Source organism: Pelophylax lessonae (assembly GCF_965119305.1).
Source record: "Pelophylax lessonae genome assembly, chromosome: 10".
Lineage (NCBI taxonomy): Eukaryota > Metazoa > Chordata > Amphibia > Anura > Ranidae > Pelophylax > Pelophylax lessonae.
The window spans coordinates 111014437-111035519 of record NC_138777.1 but is presented as its reverse complement, the minus strand read 5'-3'; the positions used below and the strand labels follow the sequence as shown (position 1 = coordinate 111035519).

General features: G+C 46.7%; 2 protein-coding genes across 2 annotated transcripts in view; one reads left to right on the top strand and one right to left on the bottom strand.

Annotated features, from left to right (window-relative positions):
• Positions 1-18987, bottom strand: part of TIPRL (TOR signaling pathway regulator) — a 54176-nt gene extending 35189 nt beyond the window's left edge. The window contains exon 1 of the mRNA XM_082269767.1: positions 18864-18987. The gene's annotated coding sequence lies outside the window, so the exon portion shown is untranslated. The remainder of the gene's footprint in view (positions 1-18863) is intronic.
• Positions 18988-19080: 93 nt separating this feature from the next.
• Positions 19081-21083, top strand: part of CNEP1R1 (CTD nuclear envelope phosphatase 1 regulatory subunit 1) — a 62253-nt gene continuing 60250 nt past the window's right edge. Inside the window, exon 1 of the mRNA XM_082269708.1 lies at positions 19081-19197. Within this exon, the coding sequence (XP_082125834.1) occupies positions 19173-19197 (25 nt within the window). The 5' untranslated portion in view covers positions 19081-19172. The remainder of the gene's footprint in view (positions 19198-21083) is intronic.

Genomic DNA, 21083 nt, shown 5'->3' with positions numbered 1-21083 from the left:
TTTTCCTGCACGTCTTTTCAAAATTGCATCTGTTTTCGGGGCCCTGGCTGCAACAGTTACTTGCCGTAATTTGCCAATTAGTGTAGCTGCATGGCGATCATTTAATCCATCTCTTATGGCAAGTTGCAGTGTATGAACAGCACATCGCATATGATGAATAGTAGCAAGCATCAATGCTTCTTCAACAAAGTTGTCTAAAAAAATGTCAGCATTCTCTTCAGTTTCTATATTTTCTCCAATACTTGCAGAACTGTCTTCCTCTAACTCTTTTCTTTCATTGATTTTTATTGAGAAAAAGTCAAGTACAAAATACAACAAACATGGTAAAATGATCAGGCTAGACATGGTCCTGAATACTATACATATAAAATTGAGGAGTACTAACATTTGAGGGGGGGGCATATCCATTAACCGACTGTGTTGAGGTCAAAGAGGGTAGTCCAAAGATCCACCCCCAACACGCTATGGGAGCTGAAAAAGGATACAGAGGGTCGAGTCCCCATATAGAGGGATGCAAAGCCCAAGAATAAACCACAGGCAATATACAACGAGGTAAGGCGGAGGGTATCTCCAGGAGGGAGAAGTATGAGGGGACACCATGCCCCCAATGGGTGGCGAGACATATGGGTCCAGCACATACCAAGAGTGGTAGGACGGCAAAGAAGGGGGGAGTAAGGTAGGATAGACTGGAAGGGAGTAGAAGGGAATAAGAGCATAGGAGGCTCAAGAGGTTAGCTGAAATAAGGAGAGAAAAGAGGAAAAAGAAAGAGGGTCTGGCGGCCAGATCAAATAGAAACCTGTACATATTTAGCCCAGGGTTCCCAGATGGTCTCAAATTTAACCACATTATTATTGTTAATACCAGAGATTGTTTCCTGTGACATGATCCAGGAGATCTTTTGTTTGGTTTCCCTGATGGACACCCTGGGTGTTTTCCATGCTCTGGCTATGGTGAGTTTGGCTCCCAGGAGCATAAAATGGAGGAGTTTCTGAGCAGGTTTAGAGAGTTTAGGGACCTTGACGTTGAGAAGTGCAATTTGTGGGGACTGAGCGATCGAGTGATCAAGTACTTTACGAATGATCTTGAATAATGTATTCCAGAATAGCCCAATCTTGGGGCAGGCCCACCAAGTGTGCAAGTGGTCACCAGATAAACCGCAGCCCCTAAAGCACTGTGGAGAGGTGTTTGGAAACATGGCCGCAATGCGGGTAGGGACCAGGTACCATCTGGTGAGCAATTTAACATTAGCTTCAATGAGAGAAACATTCAGTATACCTGTAAAGGAGCGTTGAAGGCGAAAACCCCAGTCGTCCAGGTCCCTCTCCCAGGCTAGCGCATATGCAGATTTGACATCGCTGTTGAATAGTATTGAATAGATGAGGGAAATCCCTCCCCTTGGGTCCCTGGTTTCCAAGCGCCAGCGTTCATAAAGAGTGATCTGCGGAGGGTCAGGTTTATCGTCCCATATGGAGTGGAGGAAATGTGATATCTTGAAGTGGCGATATCTCTCAGTGAGGGGCATTTTGAGGAAATTGACACAGTGTGGGAAAGAAAGGGGCCCCATGGAGTTAAAGAAGTGTCCAATGCGAAATAGGCCCTTGTTAAGCTACCAATGGAAGGCTTTGATATTTAGTCCAGGGGAAAACAGGGGGTTGTTAAAAACTTCCTCTAACTCGAATATCTGTTTGTTACCTTCTTCATCTGCGTTCATCTTCTCAATTGTGCTCAACATGTTAGAAGAGAGTTATCTGTCACAACACATAAAATCTGTTCCTTTGTAATTTCAAAATCTTCTAGAACACCCTCCACTAACTTCTGAAGGTAATCACTGGTGTGATGTGCCTGAGTGTCCTTTAATCCGAGGGTCCGCGTTATTGTTTTGTTATTTTCATCCACAAATCTAACATTAATAGCAAAATAATTGACTCTGAGGTGTGCATGCATCCATTTTAAGGAAGACAAAATGTCCTTTCAGAACTTTCTATAGTTCTTCCTTTTTACATTTGGCCTCCTCAATTGTAAGTTTCCTTATACTAAGTCATTAATTATAACTTTTTGTGAATTGGGACATTTAAACTTGCTTTTTTTTAATTCCAATCTAAATTTAGTAGGAGTCGGTGCATTGTTTGCCGACTCCAGGTACCCAGAATTTCCTCCGACTCTTCCAACTCCGACTCCACAGCCCTGGATCCAAGATCGGATAAACCTTGCCTTTCTTCCTGGGAACTGTAAACAGATTTGAATAAAATCCTTGAGAAAATTCCAACTCTGGAACCGGCACAATAACTCCTTGTGCTAACAGGTCCTGCTCTGCCCCGTAAAAGCACTGTAGCCGATCGTGAGACAGGCGTAAGTTGGAAAGGTTAAGAACCTTGCCGGGGACAAGGGTCGAAACTCGATCTTCTAACCGAACCAAATCTACTCGTGCACCCATCTGTCCTGAACGAGCAAGGTCCACAGATCCGAAAAAAGGTGAAGACGCCCCCCCCACCCCAGATGGGGGAGATGGCACCCCTTTAGGCTGGTGAAGGCTTGTCTGCAGAACCAGAAGTGCCCGCTTTGGACTTACCATTCCAGGATCTCTTGGAGCCTCCCGCAAAGTTACGGGTGGATCTCAAACCTTTTTCCTGCGATCCAGACAGACGAAAGGGCCGCTTGTGAGCAGAGAAGAAAGGACCATGTTTATGACGAGGTTTCTTGCCCCTAGCAACCTGCGGAAGTAATGTACTCTTACCTCCCCTAAGCCCCTTAATGATCTCTTCCATAGAGGCACCGAATAAAACTGTCACCTACAAAGGGTAGATCAGTCAAGCACTGTTTTAGAAGCCTGGTCAGCCGACCAGTCCTTCAACCATATAAACCAGAAATTTGATCTTGAAGGATAAAGCCATCAACATACAAATCACAGTAGCGCAAAGATGGTAATTATTAATCACCACAAACACAGCATGAATAAAAAAAAAAAGTGTGAATCTCAAGATGATAAAATAACTAAAATCTAACTCAAAAGTCCCACAGTTAGAAGTAAATAACAATAATGATGTGCGTTTTCCGTTCCGGAGTCTTGATAAGTGTGATAAAGGAAGGGGTCACCCAACAATCCACCACCAAAGTGCCAGGGATATTGCACAAGCTAGATTCACATTAAGTTAAAGAAATCCTGAACCGCATCCACTTTCTCTGTCCAGCACTCAGCAAACAGGACTCCAGTACATGTGGGAGATAAATAACAGCCTCCACTAGTGCAAAACCGTATGTACTTTTTTATTATTAAAACAGTAAAAGATAAAATTGCACTCACTTGTAATACTTGAATATAGCGCACATCAGAAAAAACAATGAGAACAGCCGTTGGACTCGGGACTTGACTCCACGCCAAGCAACGCTGGATGTCTCCTTCACCGTCAATACAGTTGCGTGCGTGGCCAGACTGCGTTCCCTGCAACTGGATTGACAGTGAAGGAGACATCCAGCTTTACTTGGCTTGGAGACAGGAAAGGGTCAGGTGAATAAAGGGGCGGACACCCACCATCTTCCCCAGTCTTTATCCGAGAACTCCCCGGACATGGCATCTGCAACAAGACAAAAAACACTCGCCCATGGTTATAACAGCATATAGGGAGGGAATCCCTACTGTCATGGACGACTCCTAGAAACAGAGTTACCGGTAAGTCTAACTCTGGTTTTTCTCCAGTCTGTCCAGGACAGCACAGGAGAGATCAACGAGAACTTACCAGATTTAGGGTGGGACTACCGCCTGGAGGACCTTCCTTCCAAACGCTTGATCCTGCGCAGAGAGAAAGTCCAGTCTGTAGTGCTTGATAAATGTCGAGAAGCTAGACCAGGTGGCTGCTTTGCAAATTTGTTCTGGTGTCACCCCAGCTCGCTCCACCCAAGAGGCAGATAACGCCCTCGTGGAGTGAGCCAACAGAGAAAGGGCACTCTTTGTCTAAACTTATAGGCTTTCACTATCGCCTGCTTAATCCACCTGGCAATAGTGTTCTTTGAAGCTTGCTGCCCCTTATTTTTCCCTGAATGCACTACAAATAAGGTATTGGATTTTCTAAAGCTCTTAGACAACTCTAGATAGTGTAACACACAGGCCCTGACATCTAGAAGATGAAACTGCTTCCTTTGGACTGGTAGGGGAGGAACAGAAGGATGGTAATACCATTTCTTGGGCCCTGTGGAACCTGGAAGCCACTTTAGGTAGGAATCCTGATCTGTACGTACTACCAACCCGTCTTCAAAAATTTGAAGAAAAGGTTCCTTAACTGAAAGCGCCTGTAACTCACTAATGCGCCTGGCTGTAGAAATTGCCACCAGAAAGGCTGTCTTAAGGGTAATATACATTAACGACAGGTCTATGTCCTGCAAAGTTTTATCCAACCCTGTAGTACTATTGACAAATCCCATTTAGGAAGAACCCTAAATGGAATTGGTCTCATTCTGGATAATCCCTTAAAGAACCTCATCACTAAAGGTTCTAAAGCCAGTGACTTCTCCAGAAACACTGATAATGCCGCTACTTGTACCTTTAAAGTGCCAACGGCCAGTCCCTTGTCTGCTCCTTCCTGCAGAAATTCAAGGATGGCTGGAACACCGGCCTCCCGGTTACCGGTTTTTAGCCAAGAACGAAAAATTTTCCAATACTTAAAATAAATTGCCTGGGTGACCTTCTTTCTACTCGAAAGAATTGTGTGGATCACTTTATCTGAAGGTCTTCTTCAGATACCAGGCCACCAACTTCATGCTTTGAATTTTTGGCAGTTGAATCGGCCCCTGGGTTAGCAGGTTTTCCCTCTCTGGTAACATGAGGGGAGGGCCTACTGCTAGACGCCACAGGGATGAAAACCACTGCCTGTTTGGCCAAAACGGGACTACCAGGATTAAGGTGGTATCCTCCTGGATGAATTTCTTTAGAACGAGAGGAATCGGCTTTAATGGAGGAAAGGCATAACTCAGCTGAAACGTCCATTCCTGAGCAAAGGCATCCAGCCCTATGGGTCCTCCGCCTTTTTGCAAGGTAAAGTACCTTGGGACTTTGTTGTTCGTTCTGCTGGCGAACAGATCTATGTCTGGAAGGCCCCATCTCTGGGTCACTAACTGGAAAACTTCCCTGTTTAGGGACCACTCCGATTCCAACACCCGATGGCGACTTAAAAAATCTGCCATCTCGTTGTCCACTCCCCTTAGGTGGACTGCGGAAATAGAGCTCAGGTTAGCTTCCGCCCATGAAAAAAGGTTCGCTGTCAGCTGCATCAAGGGCAGGCACTTTGTCCCTCCTTGTTTGTTGACATAAGCGACGGCCACCACATTGTCCGACAGGACTTGTATATGGTGGCCGTTCAGGTCCTTGGAAAAGACCTTTAGGGCTTCCCAGATTGCCCGCAGCTCTCTCCAATTTGCTGATTTCAGAGATTCCATCCTGGACCATGCTCCTTGGGCCATCCTTGCTCCCCAGCCCCAGGTACTGGCGTCCGTAGTTATCCGGACAGATATTGGGAAGGACCACTGAAGACCCACCCAGAGGTTCTCTTCTTTCCTCCACCACCAGAGCGATTGCTTGGCTTTTGGGGATAAATGGATGGTCTTGTCCAAGGACTGTTGTCTCCCGTCCCAAACTCTCAGGATGTTGGCCTGGAGACACCGAAAGTGGGCCCTTGCCCAAGGAACGGCTGGGATCGTTGCCGCTAGGAACCCAAGGCCTGACATGGCCGTCCTGATAGAGTGACAGGTTGGCTTGTAGGGCGACCACTGTCGCTTTTACTTTTTCCCCCTTTTCTGGAGTGAGAAAAACTTTTTGCTCTATCGAATTTATCCCGTACCCCAGATAGCACAAATCTTGTGTTGGGATCAGGTTAGACTTGTCCTGGTTGATTAACCAACCCAGGTCCTCCAAGAATAGAGTAGCTACCGTAAGTCTTCCTGCAACTGGGGAAAAAAGTGGGCAAAAAATAAAAAGTCGTCCAGATAAGGAATGACAGAGATCCCCCTTAGTCTTAAGGGAGCCAGTGCTTCTGCCAGAACTTTGGTAAAAATCCTAGGGGAAGAAGTCAGCCCGAATGGCAGGGCTCTGAACTGCAGATGGCGAACAGTACTCCCCCAGCTTATCGCTATTCTCAAAAGTCTTTGAGACTTCTTGTGAATCGGGATGTGGAGATAGGCATCCCTTAGATCCAGGGAAGCCATAAAGCAATTTGGGTGGAGCATCGCCTTTACCGTAAAGATGGTTTCCATCCGGAATTTCTTGTAGGTCACCCATCTGTTCAGAGGTTTTAGGGTTCAGGATCAACCGAAAGTTCCCCGACGGCTTTTTCACTACAAAGACGTGCGAGTAGAAACCCATATTCGTTTCTTCTTGGGGCACTGGAACGAGAACCCTCTGGTCCATAAGGCCGCCAATTTGCGACTAGTGCCGACACCTTTAGGGGATCTCTGGGAGGGGAGGTCAGAAATGTTCTTGCAGGCGGGGTGCCCTGGAACTGAATCTGAGAACCCTCCCTGATGATCCTCAGTATGAACCAGTTTTGGGTCACTTTTTCCCACTGTGGGAGGAATTGACCCAACCTTCCCCCCACTGGGACCCGGTCACTGGGGTTTAGGGTTTTTTTTTTTTTTTTTTTTTTTTTTTTAGGAGAGGAAAAGAGAATACCCTTCTTTTGTTGCCTTCTCCCCCACTGTTTTTTAGTGGTTGGCAACTTGGGAGCCTGCCCTTGTGGCCTTTGGGGATGAAAAAAACGTCGCTCTGTAGCTTTTTTGATTTTTGCCGGAAAGACTTTCTTCTTATAGGCCATTGGGTCCAAGACCTTTTCCAGGTCTGGGCCGAATAAAAGGTCCCCTTCAAAGGGAATACTACAGAGCTTTATTTTGGACGCCAAGTCCCCTGACCATGATTTTAACCACAAGGCCCTACGTGAAAAAATCAGGGGTTGTGAATTGGATGGACCCAAAGAAGTGGATCCTGAACCAGTTCACAAGAAAGGGTGATCAAATATAGGTACCACAGATATGCAATGATAATGACAGAGATACTAAGAATTTGTGAAAAAATAGAATAATGTTTATTAGGCACTTATGCCTGGTGAAGGAACAGATCACATGAGTGGAAACAAGACATAATAAAATCAATTAAAAACACATGAAACAGTGGATAACCATGAACATATAAGGAATCATGCGGTGCACCACATGAAGCAAACCTATCATGTAGAGTAAACAATAGAACAATTCTCAGGTCCTGAGGTGGTCAATGGCACAGCGCATAATAATCCTGTGAGTGAAAAGGCATGAGACTGGAATGCAATGGCAGGATCAACAGGCCTGGGAATATGAACTCCACTTGGGGAAAGTTCCGGAATGTAGATAAAGTTTGTCTGGTTATCCGGTAATAGGCTTGCATGATTGTAACATAATAAAAGGAAATTTCCAGTAATAATGGAGAAAGTACAGTTGATGATGGTATTACTTAAGGGTGCAGCCGGCCCGTGGAAAGTGCACTCCCTTGCAGGGAAAACCGCTGTAAAAAATAAAAGTAATGCAGCCTGTCCGCAGAATCATGAGATACTGAGCCTCAGAAGTATGCAGGGATGTAACAAGATGTAACAAGATGTACTCCTCCGTGCTGGGCAGGAGAGGCGGCGTGCACCGTGGTGAGTGCGGGCTAGGTGAAAACAAAGTTCATACCTCGATGCTGGGTAACATGACCCCTCCGGCTCTTACAGTCCTCCGTCGGCACTTTCATTCAATGCGTGTCTCAAGCCTCCTTCAGAATACCGACGTGTGGGTCCGTGGATGCCGGCCCCACGTCAAGTCCGGTATGGCGAGTAGTGTGCAAAGAAAGCCGAGGTTGAGCCGGTGTTTGGGGGTCTGGAGTGTACCAGGGAGGTGGGTTCAGTTGAGGAAATCCATCTGACGCTGCCGCTGACTAGTTTCACCGACCTTGCATCGGTTTCATCAGAGCTAGTTACTGGGGGGCTGGATGTGCACTTAAGTAATCATCCATTAACGATCAGCTGTGCAGACACAGGTGTCTGCACTTGAGGGGAGATCATTAGGAGAGTACTTGAATGGTTAAGCCACTGAATGTCAGTGTATCAGTTTACTAATAATGAAGGGAACATCCAGCTCCACCGAGCGAGCGTTCATCAATAAATAAATAATATACAGTGCACCCCCAAGATAATTGGCAAATTTTTACTCTGTTTACTAAATAGAAGAACACATCCATACATGCACAGAAATTGCCATTATGGTGGAGCACAGTTTATCTCAGGGGTGAAACAGTTAAAAGCTAGAGGGTCAACAGTAAGCACACAATGTAGCAAAACAGAGGGTGCTTGAACTTGGCATATAAGCACACAATGTAGCAAAACAGAGAGTGCTGAAATTTGGCATAAAAGCACACAATGTAGCAGAACAGAGAGTGCTGAGATTTGGTATATACAAGTACTCAGTACAGAGTTACATAGAACAAAATACAAAGATATGAAAGTATCAACAGCGCTGCATCATAGGCTAGGCTGAATTTCACTGGCTTGACTCAAAATGTTGGAATAGATGTACAACCTTTACACAGACCTGCTAATGCTGCCGCTTTTTCACTATAGTGCAATGCACTGTCCCATATGCATGTCAGGGGTAGTTTAAAAATCAGATGGTGAACAGGTATGACCAGGGTGTAAGTCAATTTGACCATCATACATGCAGCTGTTACCGAAAAATTAGCTGTTATATTGGGCTGAATTATTTATTAAACTCTATTGACATTACCGTCTGAAGGGTAAACTGCATATATACATAGTGGGTTATCCATGAGGACCCGGAGGATGAGCCCGATCCCTAATATATAGTGATCTTACGTGAGTACTGCCGTAGCCTCATTAATTAACTTGATGGGATCAGTTTATAATGGGTGCAGGTTACCAAGTACTTTGGCAACCAACCCCTCCAGTTTCAAATACTCTCATCAATGACCCCTCTGCATCCTGTCAAGACCATCTTCTCCCTCCATTTAGACATCCCTAGGGATGGGCTGGTAATTTGGACCACGGGTAACACCACCGATGGCACACATTTCCTGTGTGCACCGTGTTTTCCTTTTGGATACTAATTATGTCCTGCCGCGAACATGGGCATATGGGGGGGGGGCAAATAATCCCCTTGGAGAGATGCCATCCATTGACCAGGGTCTACCCTAGACAGGTATATGGCATTTGATCCAGTGGCATTTAGCATAGGTGGTGTAAATGACCTAATATCCCATCACCTAGTAGGGTGATGCCCGTAGCTGGTATAAAGAAGGGGCGGAGTATTACCCAGGGGGGGAAAAAATTATCCCATTTTATGGTCATGACAAACCAGTACGTTAACTATAGAGCTAGCATTAAGCATACTAGTTAGCAAACAAAAGGAGCCATACAGCTAGATGCGGCATTTGTATAGAACAAAACGAAGGCCTTGATACTGAAACTAGGGAAAAATTGGCAGTGAATTAGGAAGTCAGGAGTGGTTTAAGACTGAACTCAACGTTTAGGCCTACAGGGGCCAAAGAGCCCATCTTGTATATTCATAATTTTTCCTTCTGGAGTAGCACGGTGTCAAAGTCTCCACGCCTAGCAGATAGTTTGAGGGCGTAGATACCCCGGAATAATAGTCCATCTGGGTTGGCACCATGATACTCCAGGAAATGTAAGGGGACCGTTTTGTTGTCAATTTTGTTACGGATATCGGCCAGATGTTCCAAGATCCTAGTTTTTAATTGACGCTTGGTTTTCCCAATGTAAGTTTTGTTACATGGGCATATAAGTTGGTAGATGACCCTTTCTGTTTGACAATTTATGAAGCTATTTATGGTGAATTCCTGACTCCTATCACAGCTGAAAAATGTCTTGGAATTTATTACAAGTTTGCATGCCGAGCATTTGCCGCATGCAAACATCCCTTTTACCGGAGGTAGAGAGGTTAGCCAGCTACGCGGTGTTTTAGTTCTAACAAATTCCGAATGGACCAGACTATCTTTGAGGTTTCTGGCCCGTTTGGCAGTAGTTCCAAGAAGAGTTCACCAGGGCTGCAGTTCTGGCCGACAACTTAACCGACTCTGCCAAAGCGTCTGCCATATACCCGGATGCTTTAGACAGCATAGGAAGGGAATCAATCTCTTTACGGGAAGTCCCTCCTTCCAGATGGGCTTTAAGTTAGTCCAGCCAAACCTCCAAATTTCTGGCCACTACTGTTGTGGCCATAGCTGGCTTTAGGTTAGCCATAATTGCCTCCCATGACCTTTTGAGGAGAATCTCTATTCTCTTGTCAATGGGCTCTTTAACCACCTCCCACCCAGGCCATTGTAAATATACGGCCAGGTGGGAGTCTCGTCCTTCTGAATGGACGTTCCGGAACGTCCTTCAGAAGGAGAGAGATCGCGCCGCCGCGGGCACGCGCAGCGGCGCGATCTCGATGTGCCTGTGTCCCTCGGACACAGAGCAACATCATTCGGCAGGAGGGCCCTGTGATTGGCCCTCCTGATCACATGACGGCTGTGTCCAATCACAGCCGTCATGTAATGTCAATAAAGCCGTTGTAACGGCTTCGATCTCTTCTCCTCCTGACAGATCCTGTCAGTGAGGAGAAGAGAAGAGGATCGGTGCTGCTGCTGGGGTGATCAGTGAGTATTTCTAATTACTCACTGATCACAGGGGGGGTCTGTGCTGGTAATCAGATGATTGATTACCAGTACAGCCTTGGGGGGGGGGGGGGGGGGAGGGGTGCCACTAAGCCACCAGGGATGCCCACCCATGACCACCAGGGATGCCCACCATGGCCACCAGGGATGGCAAGCAGGGCTCAGAGAGCCCCCCAGTGCCCTCCCTATCAGTGTTGCCCACCAATGCCATCAGTGCTGCCCACCAGTGCCGTTATTGCCATCTATCAGTGCTGCCCACCAGTGCCCATTACTGCCCACCAGTGCCGCCTATCAGTGCCCATAAGTGCCCCCCATCAGGGCCGATCAGTGCCCCCCATCAGTGCCGATCATTGCCGCCCATCAGCGCCGCCTATCAGTGCCCATCAGCGCTGCCTATCAGTGCCCATCAGCGCTGCCTATCAGTGCTATCTATCAGTGCCCATCAGTGCTGCATATCAGTGCTACCTATCAGTGCCCATCAGTGCTGCATTTCAGTGCCACCCCATCAGTGCCTCCTCATCAGTGCCTGTCAGTGCGGCATCATCAGTGCTCATCAGTGCAGGAAAAAACATATCTATTTACAAAATTTTATAACCTAAACAAAAAAACTTTTTTTTTTTTTTCAAACTTTTCAGTCTTTTTTTATTTGTGCACCAAAAAAGAAAAAACCTGACGGTGATCAAATACCACCAAAAGAAAGCTCTATTTGTGGGGAAAAAATGACACAAATTTGGTTTAGGTACAGTGTTGCATGACCGCGCAATTGTCATTCAAATTGCAACAGCACTAAAAGCTGAAAATTGGTCTGGGAAGGAAGGGGGTTTAAGTGCCCAGTATTGAGGTAGTTAAGGACACCCATGTCCTCAAAGGCCAGGTCTGTAAACTTGGCGCATTGTGAGAAGGCCGCATCCAGTTTTGGAACTTTGTTCCATATGCAGGAGGGATCCTAGTTAAAGGGGAACCTCCTTTTTAAGCTTTTTGGGAAAAATAGCTTATTTTCAGGTTCCACCCACTCCTTTTAATGGAGTCCGACAAAGTATCATGTACCGGAAAAACCCTAGACTGAGTTTCTTTTAGGGTTTGGTACATTTTGTCATGTAGGGACAAAAAGACCTGCTCTTCTTTAATTTCTAGGGTCTCATAAATCACTCCTAGTAAAGCATCAACCTCTTCTAGTGATAACTTAAACCTAGGCGATTTAGTCCCTAACTCAAGGACCTCCCTGGAAGAAGGTGCCTCACTAAGCTCTTCAAGGGAATCCGAGTCCTCTGCCTCTGTTTCTCCACCCTCCTCTGGGGCTGAAACTAGGGGGGCTTCTGCTGGCTGTTTGGGGGTCTCTATGTTGGAAAATATAAATTTAATCGCTTTCATCTCCTTCTGGACCCCTGCGATTAAATCCTTGCATGCCCCTGTTGACTCCTTATAGACCAATTTGTCTATGCAGGGTTTACAAAGGGGATTATTCAAGCCCTCCTTAAACTTAGCAGCACAGGCCGGGCATCTTTTCCTCCCTGCCGGTTTCTCTGTGTCTTTGGGCTGAGCCTGAAGACGAGAAGAGGGGGAGAAAAAACAAGGAAACAGTGAGACCCTTAACAGAAAAAAACAAGGAGGGGATAAACTACAATAGCCACCCCCTCCCCCTGCCAGAGAAGCTAAGCCAGAGCTCCTAGGCTCTTTAGCCCGGACTCAGCTCTGAAGGGGGGGGGGGGGAGGGAGTAAAAAACAAACAGGGGAAATCACAGCATTCTGAGGGTCCCTGTACTCACCCCCCCTCTCCCAGCCTAGTAGGTAGCCTACCCTTGCGACACCTACCTGGGCTGGGATGGCGCCACCACAGCTGTGTCCTGCAGTCTGTATGAGAGAGGCCTCTTCCTCCTGCAGCATCCTGCCGTTGCGTTCTGCCCAGGGAAGCCTCGCGGACTTGGAACAGTTTTAGCAGTTCAAATAAACCGCCATGGCTGTGGCGTTATCACCGCTGTGAGAGCCGGAACCGGAAGTGATGCACCGGAAGCCCCGCCCTCCTCAGATGCACTCCAAACGCCGGAACTTAAGGCCTGCGCATGCGCCTCCCTGCCCTGAATGCGGAAGTCCTCGGTATGAAGACCGGACTCCCCATCGTAGCAGCATCAGACATAGCCCTCCCCGGGCTCCAGGAGATGCGCCGGACACGGCCTCATTGACCACCGGGGTCCCCCACCGCTGACCTCCTTTAAGGCCCTCTGACCAAGACAGGTACAGCAGAGCTCCACACCTGCCTCCTCCTCCGGGGAGGAAATACAAAAGACTGGGGGAAGATGGTGGGTGTCCACCCCTTTATTCACCTGATCCTTTGTGTTTCCTGTCTCCAGAGGTGGAGCCTATATCTCCTGTGCTGTCCTGGACAGACGACTGGAGAAATAAAAAACGATATTTTCTACTTTGTTATAAAGCATATCCAATAAAAAGAAATGCCTTTATAAATATAGGCCAGAACGTATTCTGCTACATGTTCTTGGTAAAAAAAAAACAAAAAAATAAATACTATAACTATGTTAATTGGTTTGTGTGAAAGTTACAACGTATACACTTCTGACATTTTTGTAAATATATTATATCTTTTCATGTGACAACACTGAAGAAAGGACACTTTGCTACAATATAAAATTAGTGATTGTACAGTTTGTATAACAATGTAAATTTGCTGTCCCTTCAAAAAAACTCAACACACAGCCATTAATGCCTAAACCGCTGGCAATAAAAAGTGAGTACACCCCTAAGTGGAAATTTCCAAATTGGGTCCAAAGTGTCAACATTATTTTCCAGCACTGCCTTAAGCCTCTTGGGCATGGAGTTCACCAGAGCTTCACAGGTTGCCAATGAAGTCCTCTTCCACTCCTCCATGACAACATCACTGAGCTGGTGGATGGTAGAGACCTTGCACTTCTCCACCTTCCATTTGATGATGCCCCAAAAATGCTCAATAGGGTTTAGGTCTGGAGACATGCTTGGCCAGTCCATCACCTTTACCCTCACCTTCTTTAGCAAGGCAGTGGTGCTCTTGGAGGGGTGCTTGGGGTTGTTATGTTGGAATACTGCCCTGCAGCCCAGTCTCGATGGAGGGGATCATGATCTGCTTAAGTAAGTCACAGTTCATGTTGGCATTCATGGTTCTCTCAATGACCTGTAGCTTCACAGTTCCGGCAGCATTCATGCAGCCCCAGACCATGACACTCCCACCACCATGCTTGACTGTAGGCAAGACACACTTGTCTTTGTACTCCTCACCTGGTTGCCGCCACACACGCTTGACACCATCTGAACCAAATAGGTTTATCTTGGTCTCATCAGACCACAGGACATGGTTCCAGTAATCCATGTCCTTAGTCTGCTTGTCTTCAGCAAACTGTTTGCAGGCTTTCTTGTGCAATATCTTTAGAAGAGGCTTTCTGCTGGGACGACAGCCATGCCGACCAATTTGATGCAGTGTGTGGCGTATGGTCTGAGCACTGACAAGCTGACCCCCCTCCCACCCCTTAAACCTCTGCAGCAATGCTGGCAGCACTCATATGTCTATTTCCCAAAGACAACCTCTGGATAGGACACTGAACATCTGCACTCAGCTTCTTTGGTTGACCATAGTGAGACCTGTTCCGAGTAGAACCTGTCCTGTTAAACTGCTGTATGGTTTTGGCCACCGTGCTGCAGCTCAGTTTCAAGATCTTAGCAATCTTCTTTTAACCTAGGCCATAGGTCGGCAACCCACGGCTCCGGAGCCTCATGCGGCTCTTTTGAACCTTTGCCGCGGCTCCGGGGCGGATGCTAGCGAGGGGAGGAGGCACACTGTGCGCCCGACACTCCCCACTGTGGTGCTGCACTGGCTGTGACGTCGCATTGGGGGGGCGGTGCGTGCGTTAGTCACGCACCGTCCCAACCCAACGTCACCTTCCTGCCCGCTGTCAGAGAGGAGGGCAGGGGTGCGCCTGCAGGTCTAGTCGAGGAGGAAGAAGACGTCCGTCCAGACTCCCGTCAGCAGCAGTATGCCAGGCACCTGTGTGAGGTAAGGGAAGTGATGCCTCGGGGGGGGGGGGCCACATACTGCATTGAAGGGGGCATGCACGCTGGTCTCTGCATTAAAAAGGTGCACGTATGCTGGTCACTACATTGTAAGGGGCACGTATGCTGGTCACTACATTTGCACACCCCTGGCCTAGGCCATCTTTATGTAGAGCAACAATTCTTTTTTTTTCAGATCCAACTCAATATTGAACCCTACGGACTAAGACTGGGATGCCATTAAAGTTAACGTATGTGTGGAAGGGATCAAGATCTTTAACAAGATCTCTGTGGTTAAAAACTGGTCAATGACTCACTTTTGCTGTATAAGCTTACCTTTGAGAATAGGAAAAGAAATGAAACATTCCACAAAATTTGTGGTTGGGTGGATTGCCTGTCCTCTGACCCTTACTCCTGAATTGTCACAAGTATAAAAATGTGTTTATACATAACTCCCTATACGTCACAGTTTGACAAATGGCATGCTTGCTTATGGGGAAACTGTAGGCAAAGTTGTGTACATTCTATGTAATCACTGACTGTACACTGCACATAGGATAACCTCGCAGGGGAGAAGAGCAGAGAGAGAAATTGTTTGACGGGGTTGTTTTTTTTTGTGTGTTGTTGTTTGTACATTGCACACATTGCTTTGTGTAATCAGTTTTATAAAATTACTAAACATATCTTTAAAGAAAAAAAAAAAAAGTTGATATAGTTGTAAAGGCAGACGTCCCAATACTTTCAAAAATATAGTGAATGTCCCTCACTAACATGTGCCGCTGCTGGATGTGCGGCATAAATTGTATGTAGCTGAGGCTACATACAGCATACCGCACAGTTCTCTGGGTTTGAGCCAAGACCTTCCTATCTCATACCCGAAACCCAAGAGTCTAACTAATCAGCGCTCAGCCAGAAAAAGCTATGTATTCTAGCAATGAATAAAAAGCTGTCTCTAATTGGCTGAGTCAGAGAGGCAGGCTGATGATATCACAACCTCTTAAGCCTCGTGCACACCGATTGTTGGCCGTGAATTTTCGGCCAACGTCCGATCGGCCGATTGTCAGCTTGTTAGTATGATGCTTCCGACAACCGACTGTGACTTTTCGGACAAACAAAATCTGGTGTGCATGCTATAAAACTTTTGTTGGCCGTCACCAGAACGGCCGATTGTTCTTCAGTCAGTACAGATTTCGGCAGACAAAAATGTGATGAGCAAGACTGGGCATGCTCAGAGAAGAAAAAAACACACGAAAAGTAAACCAGAACATGACATCACTTCTGCAGTTGGTTGTTGTTGGCCGACAAATCACATTTCAACCAACACAACAACACTGGACAAAAGACGGCCGATCGGTCGGCCAACAATCGGTGCGTGTGTACGAGGTTTTACTCTGAGGAAGCTTTGTATTTATTGCTAAAATACATAACTTTCTCTGAATGGCTGAGTGCCAATCAGGTAGACTGTAATGTGCTCCGAGTATGAGATAGGAAGGCCTCGCCTCGGCCCAAACATGGAACACAGTACGGTATGCTGCCTCAGCTACATAGTTTATACCGCACATCCAGCGTCCTCACATTAGTGAGGGACATAGTTAATTTGGTCAGCTTGACCCAAACAAAAATGTAGATTGCAGCAAAAGCTGGAGATCAGCTTTAAGTGCATTAACTAAAATGTTGTGTTTTGGAAACCATCGCGTTACTAGAGCTATTTGATTCTCCAGGGTGTTGGCTTTCATAACATTTATAACGTTTGGGGTTTTCAACCGGTTGCTGACTGCGCACAGTATATTTACTGTCAGCCCCGGCCAGGCAGAGTGACGTAGGTCTACGTCGCTTGCCTGTCACTGCTATTAGAGCCAATAGCGGGCGAGCGCGCGCCCGCCTTGGCTCGTTCAGGGAGGAGTGCGGGCGTGTGACCGGCGGACCCGATGTCCGCCGGTCACTCGCCGATCGTCGGTACAGCGGGAGAAAGGCAGAGCGGCTTATGTAAACAAAGCCGCCTGTCATTCTCCCCTGTGTAAAAATGGAGGAGATCAGACGGTTCTACTATGTAGAACCATTGATCTTTGTTTTTACACCAATAGCATTGTCCCACTACAGTTAAAAACACGCCCCTAGGACACACTTAACCCCTCCCTGTCCAATACAGTTAACCCCTTCCCTGCCAGTGTCATTTTTGCAGTAACAGTGCATATACTGTATATATATATAGCACTGATTACTGCAGTAATGTCACTGGTACCCCCAAAAGTGTCAAAAATTTCAGTCAAGGGTCCGATCTGTCCACCGCAATGTCGCAAAAAAAAAAAAAAAAAAAAAAAACCCAAAAATGACAAAAATCTTTCCCTTTGTTAGTAAACGCGATAACTTTTGCGCAAACCAATCAAAATACGTTTTTTGCGATTTTTTAACCAAACATATGTAGCATAAAACAATTTGGCCGAAAATGTTAAAAAATTTTGTTTTACATTTTTTTTTGGGGGAATTTCATATAAAAAAAAGTGAAAAATACTGTTATTTTTGCAAAAATTACGCTCTTTGTTGTTTATAGCGCATGATCAAAAAAAAAAAAAAAAAAATAATCGCACAGGTGATCAAATACCACCAAAAGAAAGCTCTGTTTGTGGGAAAAAAAGGACGTGAAATTCGTTTAGGTACAGCGTCGCACGACCGCACAATTGTCCGTTAAAGTCACGCAGTAAAAAAAAAAAAAAAAAAAAAACCCTGGTCAGGAAGGGGGTAAAATCTTCCGGGGCTTAAGTAGGGCAAGGCCGATATGCACGTTCCCTGATATATCGGTATCGCCATGGACAGCCTCATCCGGAGTTGGGACTAGTCTCACAGGAGTGTATCACAGCCATACACCTACCCACAGCAGTCCGGTGCCAGCCAGCCACCCACCCACATCCACAGGCCCTGTACCAGCGAGCCAGCCACAGGCCCTGTACCAGCCAGCCACCCACAGACAGGGTGCCAGCCACCCACAGACAGGGTGCCAGACAGCCAGCCAGCCAGCCACCCACAGACAGGGTGCCAGCCACAGACAGGGTGCCAGACAGCCACCCACAGACAGGGTGCCAGACAGCCAGCCAGCCACCCACAGACAGGGTGCCAGCCACAGACAGGGTGCCAGACAGCCACCCACAGACAGGGTGCCAGACAGCCAGCCAGCCACCCACAGACAGGGTGCCAGCCACAGACAGGGTGCCAGACAGCCACCCACAGACAGGGTGCCAGACAGCCAGCCAGCCACCCACAGACAGGGTGCCAGCCACAGACAGGGTGCCAGACAGCCACCCACAGACAGGGTGCCAGACAGCCACCCACAGACAGGGTGCCAGACAGCCACCCACAGACAGGGTGCCCACAGACAGGGTGCCAGACAGCCAGCCACCGACAGCCACCCACAGACAGGGTGCCAGACAGCCAGCCACAGACAGGGTGCCAGACAGACAGACAGCCACAGACAGGGTGCCAGACAGACAGACAGGGTGCCTGCCAGACAGCCAGCCACAGAAAGGGTGCCAGACAGCCAGCCACAGACAGGGTGCCAGCCAGCCATTAAGCATTATAACATGTTCAGTACCAGATTTGTGTCAAAAATTGTCTTTATTTTTCAAAACTTTAAATGTACAAAATATCGGCCGATACCGATACATTTTAACCAAAATATAGGTATCGGTCATGAAAAAAACATAATCGGTCTATCCCTATTTTTAAGTAATCTTCAGGCCTAAAATATTGTACACACAAGTAAAAAAAAAAAAAAATTGCAAAGATGGCTCTGGCAGAAAAAGGGTTACCAGCATGGATACCGCTGTGAAGAAGTGTGAATGTGGTAATAATAAGACTCCTGTCCTGATCAGGTCTTTGTGGCTGCATGTAAACAATGGGCCCTGACCTGGGGTGCACACCACTGAGCTCTGAATCACACACACATATGGGAACACAAGGAGGAGGGAAATTTCAGGTCACCCTCCAGCTGTGTAACACTATCCACCCATCTATGTCCTTTCCAGCACAGCAATCACCAACTACAAGCAATACAAGTGCTTCCTACCTACAGCTCTCCACACTGCCCACCAATACACGACCTTCTATCCCCTTCTGTCTCACACAAGGCCTGCACATCCCCACCACCATACTCACCAAGCAAGGCGCCGTCCTCCTTTCCTGACACATTACCCACGCCAGCCACAAAGCAACCAAACGCTGAGCTACATCGGATGATTGGCTCCTACGTGCTCCAATCACAGCGCAGACGTGATTCATGTTCCCCCGAGCGTCATCATTTACTACGATTGAATGAAGAGGTCAGGTTGGGAGGGGGTTGGACTTTGGCAGCGAATCAGAGTGCGCAAACGTAGGTTGTCCGCCAATCGTAGCCAGCGTTACATAGGAACGTGTGGAGGTGGAAGCTGAGACGGAAGTAAGGTGAAGTAAACAGAACAGGTAGAGATGAATTCCCTGGAGCAGGCTGAAGGTGCGCTATAGGGGAAGGGAATGGGGACGGTTCGGGACGGGGTGTTATTGTCTGTGTTCTGATATGGGACAACATTGTGTAGTTTCTTCTGAATTGTCTTGTCTTCCCATTGACTCTGCCCTCACGTGTGTGAACTGACTCTGTGCTCATGGTCACAGTTCTGATCATTAACAAGCAGCACTTGTGTTTGCTTCTCTTATCCTGGGCTGGCTTGTGAAGCTCGTATTGAGAGGGGGTCTTGGTTAGACAAATATATTTAGAAAAACAAAAACAAAATCAACAAGTCGTATTTCATTGTTCTAGATTAGAAGATCAAAAGTTATTCCGTTACCATAGTCAGCAGAAACCATTGCAACTGGCAAATGATGTTTTCTTTTAAAGTGTAACTTTACCCATAACAACTTGGTAAGAAATAATGTTCTTTAGGAAGGAACACACATTACATAATAAATAATTCTAATATTAGTGTGTGCCTTAAATTGCCTCCAGCATTTCTTCTTCCCGGAGGCGGCCATTTTGCTGAAGCCCAGAGCCCCTGGACAGCAATAAAGCAGAACTAATCGCCAATCAATTTAACCACTTAAGCCCCGGAAGATTTTACCCCCTTCCTGACCAGGGTTTTTTTTGCGATTTTATACAACGTGATTTTGACGGACAATTGCGCGGTCGTGCGACGCTGTACCTAAACGAATTTCACGTCCTTTTTTTCCCCACAAACAGAGCTTTCTTTTGGTGGTATTTGATCACCTGTGCGATTTTTTGATCATGCGCTATAAACAAAAAAAGAGTATAATTTTTGCAAAAATAACAATATTTTTCACTTTTTTTTATATGAAATTACCCCCCAAAAAAATGTAAAAATCAACATTTTTTAACATTTTCAGCCAAATTGTTTTACGCTACATATGTTTGGTAAAAAAAAAATTGCAAAAAGCGTATTTTGATTGGTTTGCGCAAAAGTTATCGCGTTTACTAACAAAGGGAAAGATTTTCGTCATTTTTGGTGTTTTTTTTTTTTTAACGAGTAATGGCGGCGATCTGCGATTTTTTTTTTTTTTTTTTGCGGTACTGCGACATTGGGGCGGACAGATCGGACCCTTGACTGACATTTTTGACACTTTTGGGGGTACCAGTGACATTACTGCAGTAATCAGTGCTATATATATGCACTGTTACTGCAAAAATGACACTGGCAGGGAAGGGGTTAACTGTATTGGACAGGGAGGGGTTAAGTGTGTCCTAGGGGCGTGATTCTAACTGTAGTGGGACAGGTCTCCTAGTGTAAAAACAAAGATCAATGGTTCTACGTAGTAGAACCGTCTGATCTTCATTTTTACACAGGGGAGAATGACAGGCGGCTTGTTTACACAAGCCGCTCTGTCTTTCTCACGCTGTACCGGCGATCGTAGTGTGACCGGTGGACATCGGGTCCGCCGGTCACACGCCCGCCGGTCACACGCCCGCCGGTCACACGCCCACACTCCTCTGTGAACGAGCCGAGGCGGGCGCGCGCCTCAGCGGGCGCGCGCTCGCCCGCTATTGGCTCTAAAAGGAGTGACAGGCGAGCGACGTAGACCTACGTCACTCTGCCTGGCCGGGGCTGACTGCCGCAGTAAATATACTGTGAGCAGTCGGCAACCGGTTAAAGGGGTTGAAACCCCTCTCTTTGAACTTGTAGCTATAGGTAAGCCTTTAAAGCGGAGTTCCGGCTGCAAAATCGTCACAATAGATTTTGTGCCATCCGCTTCCTTAGTGTCACCTGAAAAACAATTGGATATTCCCGATTTTTTTTTTTTCTTTTACTTACCTTGTTTCAGAAGAAAATACACTTACCTTCCTTCCACTTCCTCCCTCTGCGGCCGCAGCCGGCGCCGTCACTTCCTGTC